This window comes from Egretta garzetta, unplaced genomic scaffold (assembly GCF_000687185.1).
Source record: "Egretta garzetta isolate BGI_Z169 unplaced genomic scaffold, ASM68718v1 scaffold115, whole genome shotgun sequence".
NCBI lineage: Eukaryota > Metazoa > Chordata > Aves > Pelecaniformes > Ardeidae > Egretta > Egretta garzetta.
Window position 1 is genome coordinate 6,994 of NW_009259791.1, and position 9,193 is coordinate 16,186.

The window sequence follows — 9,193 nt, forward strand, 5'->3', positions numbered from 1 at the left end:
GAAGGGGCTGAAGAGTGCTCATCAGCATGGACCGCATCTCAGAGGGTCACTCAATGGCTCTGAGCCTGTGCTCCATTCACCGACATCAGCATAGCCTTGGCTTAGTCTGTTGCCCAGTTTCTACTGGGGCTTGTGTGAATTTTGGAGGCTTGCATCTCTTTATAGCAACAGTGAAGAGGTTAATGATAAGAATGAAGAGGCCTTTAATACAAATTTTACTTTAATGGACACATTTTACACAGTAAAATGGTTGGCATGTACAGGGTCTCTAGATCCTCTTGCTGACTCTCTTGTAGGTGAGATCTCCCATGGTCAGTGTCTGAAAAAAAAATGGAAAGTGTTAGCTTTTCATGGTGCTTGGCTCCAAACTCTACTTGGAAAGGATCTGGTCTTGCAAATCAAAACAGGACTGGTCCCCAGTCTATCTCCTATAAGCTGAATTGTTAATGCTTTAGATTTCTTCATGAATACCCCAAAGCAGGTAGCGATAATCTGACATCGCTCAGCTGGGATCAGTCTGCTGCACCTCTCTTCTTTAAGAGTGCCAGGCCCAGCCACAGATATATACATCTGGGTTGGTGAGACTGAATGCCCTCGTTGCATGAAATTCTGATCAGAAATGCCTACTGGGGTCTCAGAGAATACTTTTTGGATCAGACTATAACGAAAACTGCCTTCAGTGCCTGGCCAACTGAGAGCTTTGGCTACAGAGCCTGTGTGTGAGCAGCACCTCTGTAAAGTCCCCAGCATCTCTGTAGGCTTTGTAGGGACAGAACCCTGAAGGCAGCTGTAGGCACTGTTACTCCAGCCATTGCCCCTCTCTTCTGCACTTACATTGGTGATGATGTCTCCATTGAGTTCGGTGACGGATTTCAGCCCTTTCAGGTTTGCAACCAGTCTGTTGTTACCCTCCATCTGAACAACAGCCTGATAGAGAGAGGAGAAGACAAGAGCATTCATGTTACCACTGCAGACCATATCAACCCTTGCATTTTGTCCTTCCCCTCCTGCACTGAGTTGCCACTGTCCCCTCTACAAGCTGTTTGGAGCAAGCTGCTCCCTTGGAGCTTTCCTAGGAGGAGGAGGAGGAGGAGAGGGTTGTGCTGGTGGTGACTACAACACAGCAAGGGTATGGATGTTTACTTTGGGCTCTACAGGTGTGCAATTTTGCTGTTGTACCTACCTCTCTCCCCTCCAAATACAGAATCACTCACAGCTTCTGCACCGTTAGATGCCAGAGCAGGGATCCTTGGCATCACACCAACATGAGTTTTGGGGGAGAAGAAGGAAGGCTTTTCTTTCACCCTGCCAATGCTGGTGCCTCCATGCAGCCCTGATGCTCCTTGGGGCAGCTCCTCATGCAGCACCAAGACCAAGAGGACCTGCACACCTCCAAGGAGAGGACTGCAGAGTCACCTGAGCTGGGCCAGGGCATGCCACATCATCTCCTCTCCACCACCCACCTATTGCACATTGGGTTACCCTTGGGTTGGGGTGATGGGGAGCTAGGCAACAGTGTGGGGCTGGAGGGAGTCTTGGTCAAGATTGGAAACAATTTAAGTAGCCTTCAGAAACACAGTCATAGTTGGAAAGCTCTCAGGGGAATGGGCACATCTGCTGAGTCTCTGACCCTGCAGGGAGCTGCACGTCTAAAAAGGCTACGGACAGCAGCAACACCCCCAGGGCAGCTATCACTGACCATTGAAATGACCGAAATAAATAACCCAGCAAAACCCCTTTCTGTTCATCTGTCTGTCCAGCTGTAAGACGTGTTCATCTGCCCTTGAGCTGCTGATTTATGGAGGGTGAAACTCTTCTAATAGACATTTCCCCCTACTTTATGTGCAAGGGACTTCAGCGGTGTTGAAAATCATGATACAGCTGGTACAGCTATCAGAGCCCAGTTCGCAGGGGCATTTCTTTGGTGATCATTCCTCCTGCCTTCAAAAGTCCCTGCAATATCATCTTCTCCCGAGGTAGAGGTGAGAGGCAATATTTGCCAGTGGTGCTGTCTTGACATTTTATGAACCATTGGAAACTAATGTCCAGGAACGGGAGCTGACCCAATTTCAAGGGTGATAAATCCTCACCTTGCCAAATCATCTCACCCGGTGTAAAAAGAAGCAGTGGGAAAGGCTAGCAGCGAAGCTAACAGTCGCTGGGACTTAAAAGGAGAGATTGATCGGTTTGTGATTCATTGGCTGACTTTCCGGCACTACCTTTAAGTCACAAAATGAAGGGGGGGGTGTGTATATTTCGTGTTGCAACATGACAGAAAGTCAACCCTTTTCCACCTCAAATCTTTCAGAGCTTTTGCTGTCAGAAGGATTTACCAAAACATCTCTATCCCCCTTTTCCAAATGGGCTATTAAAACACTGGCTTCCAGTGTTTTCCAAACTGGCTATTAAAATAGCTTTAGAAATAAATGCAAGGCTTTGTCTGCAGAAGTGCTGGCTGGGGAGCTCGTACGGTGTTTTGCAAAAGCGAAGAGGGGAGGTGGGAACTTCAGAGTCTCGGGCTCCGAGTTTGTCAGGAAGGTGGCTCAGAAATGGACTGCCGTGTTCAGCAATGTGTCCCTGAGAGCCTTGCTGAGCACCTGCAGGGAGCAGGGCAGCAGAAGACATATTTGCAGACTTGGCTGCAGCAATTAGCCCCTTCCCATTACATTAAATCATGCATGCAAACTGCGAGAGACAGAACCAGGCTGGGGAATTACCCAGGTCAATGCCCTGTGGCAGCTTTAACACCTATGGTCTTGTCATTCCCTTCAGCCCAAGTGCAGGGGGAATGGCTGGAAAGGAAATTTAATGTCCCTGAGCCCTTGCAGCCCTGGCAGAGGAGGAGCTGATCACTCACCTTGACTTTCTCTCCTGTCAGCATCTCCATATCGCACTCCTCCCCGATGGTGAACTCGTTGTGCAGCACTTTGGAGCCAGTGGTCACGGTAATCTTGAACTTGTTCCCATCCTGCACAATTTCTGAGATGCTCTTGATGTCCTTGCCCTTCTGGATTTGGTCATCGGGAAGCCCTGTCCGGGAACAAGAGGTGTTAGGTGGACCTTGGAGCCTTGGACTGCTGCTGCCAAATGAATGCGGTGGGATTTGGGGACCCACAGCTGGGAAGATTTCTGTTCTAATGTGGAAAAGCCTTCCAAGGATGATGGTTCCCCCAGGGCCACAGAGCGCCCTGAGTCTGCTGGGGAGGAAGAATAACAAATACTGCTGCTTTGGGTTTGTGTGGGAACTAGACTTCTCCCTTGTCCCACCGACTTGGCTGGGAGCAGAACAGCTACATCCCTGGGCAGCCATCAGAGGGAAAGAAGAAACCCTGTTTTCCTTCCTTCACTGAGAGGCAAGCAAAGAAAATGGAATAAATTGAGTCAGAAGGAGGGAACCAAGTGGTTTTTTTTATGAGATTCAGGGTCCCTCAGAACCAGCTCACTAAAGTCTTCTCCCAAAGCCTGAAGCTGATCTGACAGATACGGCCCCTCTGGCACATAACCGTGCAGAAGTAATGCAAAGCCTCCTGAATCCCTGCAGGAACACGTTCCCTGGCACTGTCGCTGGTGGAAACCTAGCTAGCCACATTCACCAGTAAGCACTGAAACAACCCAGCTACTTTTCTGATGAATGGTGGAATCTGGGGCTTTGCAGCATCACCAAGCATCAGCACGGTGGGCTGAGCAAAGCTTGCTCTCACACTCCACAGCCTTCTGGGGCAGATCTGCAGTCGCCCTAAGCAGGTCCCGCTGGCTTAGCATGTGTGTGCAGTGCTGGCTCGTGGCTGCAGAGACTGCTGGGACCGTTCTCCTGCAAGCCATAAGATTTCACCCAGCATCTCTTGACCTCCAGCCACCATTCTCTTCTATTTTGAGATCACATCTCCATGCACATGCATTTAAAAAAACCCCAACAATTGCAAGTTGAGAGACAGTAATAGGACATCTGAGAGATGTTTTCAATCTACATCATCAGCGCATCAGCACAGCTGGACTCCCAGATATCACCGGGATCTGTGGAGGCAAAGCAGCACGCAGCGCATGCAGGCACTTACCAAGGGCTTTCATAAAAGGCTCGAAATTTTCCTGGGACTGGAGTTCGTACTTTCCAGTGAAGCTCATGATGGAAAGGCTCTCTGTGCTCCCAACACAAGAGAAGGTGCCTTGCTGGTAAGCGGAGCTTGGTTTTATAAGGTCCTTTTGCCCTGAAAGTTGGTCAGAGGTAAGATGATGTAATTCTTTTATGGCCATGTTCAAACATTAACATAAAACAGGGCAATGGTCAGTGATAAATTGTTCTACATTTTACAGACCTCAATTTACAACGTGAGGGCAGGGAAAATCAAGTAAACCCATTTTATGGAGGTAACAACGTGGCATCCATAAAAAAATTATGAAAATATAATTGTGGAAAAAGATTAATTATCAGAGAAACGAGCCAAATCACCTAATCAGCTTGCAGGCTGGAAGCACACATCTGGAAGAGGAGAAAGCAGTGAAAGGTTATGGTGTCCCCTGGACCTGACACCAATGGGGGCTCTACTCACTGATGTGTGCATGCTGGGTCTTTAGCACTGGCATGAAGAGTAGTGGCTGCACGCTGCATGCAGGAGTTTACTTGCTCACTGCTTCAGATGCCTCGCGGGCCTCTGTAATGGTGGGGTTTGGTGTAACCCAGATGTAGCAGCAGTCACAAAATCATCGTTGTCCTCTAAGGAAAAAACACAACTCAGAAACAAATCCTGGGCTTGAACTGGCCCATCCTGAAGACTGCAGTTGAATTCAGATGCCATCACTATGGCCTTGCCTCCAGAAAGTGGTTTCGTGTGAATAGATGGACCGGTGCCATTAGCGATCAACCAAGGCTGTTGCCAGGAGCCACTGCTAAACCCCCTTTCCTCTCCTTTCTCCAGAGGAGCCACAGTCACTCGTGTACTGAAGGGGTGTCCTGGCCCTCGAAGCTGCATTTCTCCCAAATTCCACATCAGAAGTCGGGCCAGCAGCAGCCTCCAAGCTGAGCCCAGTTTCTCCTTCCAAAGCAGGACTCGGGGCTGGGCTCCTCTCCCAGTGTCATCCCCTTGGCTGAGCATCCCAGGTTGCTGCGGCACAGCCTCTGAGCATTTATCCTCTGGGTCTGGAGTCCCAGGCTCAGTTTCTTGCTCCCATCTCATCCTCTGCCCCAATGAATTCCTCTTCCCACCCAAAGTCACCAGCTCAGGGATTTTTCCCCTTTTCACTCATGCCTTCTCCTCTTTGCAAAATTCTTCTTTTACAATGCCTTCTCATAGCACCTTTGGCCTTTTTAAAAGTGAAATTATGGATAAGCGTGAAAAAAAATCTGTCTCCTTCAATTTGGAGATGCTGCCAGAGCCCTCTGCAGCCACCAATCCTGCTCCTGTAGGCTCAGCCTGGGGCTGCCGTCTGCCTCCGCTCCCTGTGCTGCAGCGATGCACAGCGACGCTGGCCAGGCTAGATTCAGCCTCAGTTTCTGGTTAATTAGTACAGGCAGTGTCTGCCTGGCAAGGCAGGAGAGGGAAAACCGCTGCCCTTCGGTGGGCAAAGTTGGCTGGGGGGTGTCCTCTGGGGAGATCACCCCTCTGCATTGTGGCAGGAGCCAGGCAGGTTCAGAGAGCGCTTGAGGGGGAAGGGGTTGATTCAGCACTTTCTCCAAACAGCTTTTCAGCTTTTTTCCCTTTTATCCAGGGCTTTCCAACAGGAATGATGTCACCTTAGGAACTGCATTTCATTTTTTCCCCCTGCCCTGGGTGAATACCCTGGGGTCACGCAGGGCTACACTCCCACATGCCCCTTTTCGGTGTCTTGTTCCTGGGGACAGTGGTGACTGACCTCTCCAGCCAGGTCCTGGCAACAGCCGGACCTGGCAGCTCCCCGCATCCCGCCAGGTAATGTCCTCCAGCCACGGGCCAGCTGGAAGCACATGTGTGCTTCCCACGCATTCGTGCCCTGGACCTCTGGCTGCTCCTCCAGGCAATATGGGTCCCCTCTCTTTGCATGATGGAGAGAGAGATTCTGACTTGAAAAAACACCTGAATATTTTTCTGTCATCTGACTCATTTTGGAGCCCAGTGCTCCTGATGCACCATCAGGTGATCGATCACCATGGGAAAGCACTAGCTCTGCGTGGCTCATTTTCCCCCCACTGCCATCAACCCGTCCTGGAGTTGTGTTTTTCATTCATTTTTCAGTGAGATGCACTCCTGGACTGGCCGTGTCTGACCACATCCCACTGCTGGGGTGGGCGCTCAGTTCTCACCCATTTCTACGTGCAGGCTAGGGAGAAGGGGTGGCTGATAAGTCAGTAGGAAGAGACCTTTCTCAGGTAACCCCAGCCACTTGCAGTGCAATGAGTACCTCTGAGCTGATGTCTAGATGAGCTGAAGGAGAGAAATAGGAGAAACACATCATGAGTAGTGTCTCAGAGCTGCCTGCTCTCCAGCCTCTCCAGAAGAAGCCTATGTGACCAGGCATTTGCAAATGCTTCATATTAGCCAAGATGAATCCAATCTTAGGTGCTTGAAGGAGCAGCTGGTATTTTCCCTGAGCCCCCATCTCAGCCATTGCAGACTTCCCAGGACCACAGTCACCATACCAGCTTGAAAGCAGATAAAACCACCAAGCTAATGAGACCTGAGCCTAAGGTAGGATTCGGAAAAGCCCACTGGGTTTTGTCACACAAACATTTAAATGGTCATCATGCCTAATCTGGGCAGTTGAACCACTTCAAAAACCACCAGAAACTGGCTGAGAACTCCCCCTGGGCAGGGCAGGCTCCTAAGGTCTGGATGTCACTCCGCAAATGTTAAAAGGAGAATATAATTGTTCGGGACTCTCTTGGTAGTTGGCAGAAATGGGCAACTCATGAGAGAAATTCACCCAACTTGGGACCTGGGTTGTTTTCTGCAGGTATCCTCTCCTTTCCTCACTTACTGTGGATAGATGTAATATACCGCTGCTCCCAGCTTCAGTGCATTGGATAAATGTGAGCTATGGATCACTGCTCGCAGGTTGGGAAATGCAACCAGCTGATTTTTGATCAATGGTAAAAAATAAAGCATCTTCATTTTGTCTGCAAGTATTCTGCTGGACTCGTATTCTTTATTTCCCCTAGTAAAGAAACGCAGTAGTTCTTATAAAAAAAAAAAAAAAGAAACCCTTACTGAATGAAATTTGGCCAGGGTAATTATTATCAAGCCAGGCCTGCCAAGCAAATGGCAGGTGAGATTAACTTAATCTCAATAGCAAAGTTCAGAATACTTGCACATCTCTCCACCAGAATATAGGATCTTTTAAAACATGACATCACTTTAACTTTCCAAGGCCAAGCAAATGCACCTGATTTGCATTAACACAAGGCCAAGTCAGTTGACCATCTGATTAAAACTAAATCCTTACCCTCAAACCTGGACCTGGTTTGTAGCAAGAGAAAAGGCATGGATCAGTTTAAAAAAATTACTGAGGAAGCCAGCAGGTACTTCTGTGTTTAAGCTGCTTTGAAAATAAAGTGTAGGATCTTAGAAGCTTGTCAGAAAAAAAGGACACAAGGGTCTCATTTCTGTTTTTTGCACCTGAATCAAAGATATGGACATGCAAAACTTCTCAGCTTCCTCCTAGCCATGGAGGTATCCAAATGCTCTGTGTCCCAAGGTGATGAACTGGAGAAAAGCCGGTTGGGAGGGACCTGTGAAGGTCTCTGGTTCAAATTCCCGCTCAAAGCAAGAACATCACCAACACCAGATCAGCTCAGCCATGGCTTTGGTCAAATCTCACAAACCATCCCCTCTGCCACTCCGGGTACCCATCCTGGGACTGCACCACCCAAACTTCCCAAAGAGCAATTTGTGGCTGGTGCCTCATGTTATAACATCTGCCATAACCACAAAAAGTTTGACGCCATCATCTCTGTAGCTACCCATGGAACAGTTGCAGTCTGTTATCACCTTCCCTCAACCCTTCCCTGCGGTTCCTGGTCCTGGCTGCCATGAATTAAGCACTTTCATTCAGTGTCTCCCACCGGTGGCTCCTCAGACTTTGTAAAGCCTTTGGTTTTACCTCAGTGCTTTGGGAAGCTGGGACTGGGCTCTACACTAGGATTTTCTTAGCAAAATGTGAAAGGCTACAAGCTGATTCAATCATGGATTTCTCCAATGCAGGTCCTGTTGGACACCCCAAAACCCCTAGCCATTTTTTGAAGAGCTTGGTCACAGATCCCCAGGTGGGCTTCCCTCTGTCTCAACCCATATTATTGCTTGGGTCATCCCTGTTTCTGCTGTGCTTGTACCTGGGAACTTGGTCTGCTCCCAGTCTTCACATCTTGTTCTGATTATTTTTGACCTTGAGGAGCAAAGGTTTCTTCAGCAGGCCACATGGCTGCATTGCTTTGAAAGGTTGAATGGGCTGGGAAAAGATGCTTCTGCTGCTGCAAAATCTCTGTCCCTCTTGGTTTTCACCAAGTTTTCATTGTGCTGTATTACCAGGACGGCACCAAGATAAAATACAGCACTTTTGCCATCTTTTTCTTTTTTTGAAATGGCTGTGGCAGTCTCCTGGAGGCTGGCTGCCTCCAAGCTGTAACTTCCAAGCTGCAGACATGCAAGCGCCAGTTCATATTGGTTTAGATTAGATATGCCATTATCAGAGCCTTGATAAGACTGCTGAAAGTGGCAGCTTGTACAGAGTGCTACTGCTTGATAAAGCTCTCCATTAATGCCAAAATTCAGCAAAGGGCCACCCTCAGCCCTTGTCATCTTATTACAAAGGTCTCAAAGGGAGCAAAGGCTCAGTATTGCTTCTCCAAGGGCAAGGCAGTGGTTTCCCTAATAGCATGAGACCCATCACTGCCCTAGTTTGCTTGCCAATGATCACATGGGGAGCAGAGCTTATGGAGGAGCTGGCCTTTGCTGTTGGGGTCTTGCCTTCTAGCAGGAACAAAGTTGCTGGCTGTGCCACTCACCTCCCACTCTCTTGCCTCGAACATCTGTGGCGTAGTCCTGTTGCCTCTCTCCAGGCACATGGACCCCTGCTCATGCCTTCAGAGGGCACGTACTGCCCTTGCAGCTTGGCCTTTGGTGGGATGAGGCTGTCCTCCATCCCACCGCCCAGCTTATGGAGTCAGGGAACAAGGACTGAAAGTGGTGCTTGTCGCTTATGGAGCTAGTTTGTGCCAGGGCAGGGA

At 49.0% G+C, this 9,193-nt stretch overlaps 1 protein-coding gene across 1 annotated transcript; it reads right to left on the reverse strand.

The window, feature by feature from the left end:
- Positions 1-268: 268 nt before the first annotated feature.
- Positions 269-4,122, reverse strand: FABP1 (fatty acid binding protein 1). Its single transcript, XM_009639598.2, has 4 exons — positions 4,056-4,122; positions 2,858-3,030; positions 835-927; positions 269-319 (listed from the first exon to the last, which is right to left on the reverse strand). Exons 1-4 carry the CDS (start codon positions 4,120-4,122, stop codon positions 269-271), a joined length of 384 nt encoding a protein of 127 aa, XP_009637893.1.
- Positions 4,123-9,193: the final 5,071 nt, after the last annotated feature.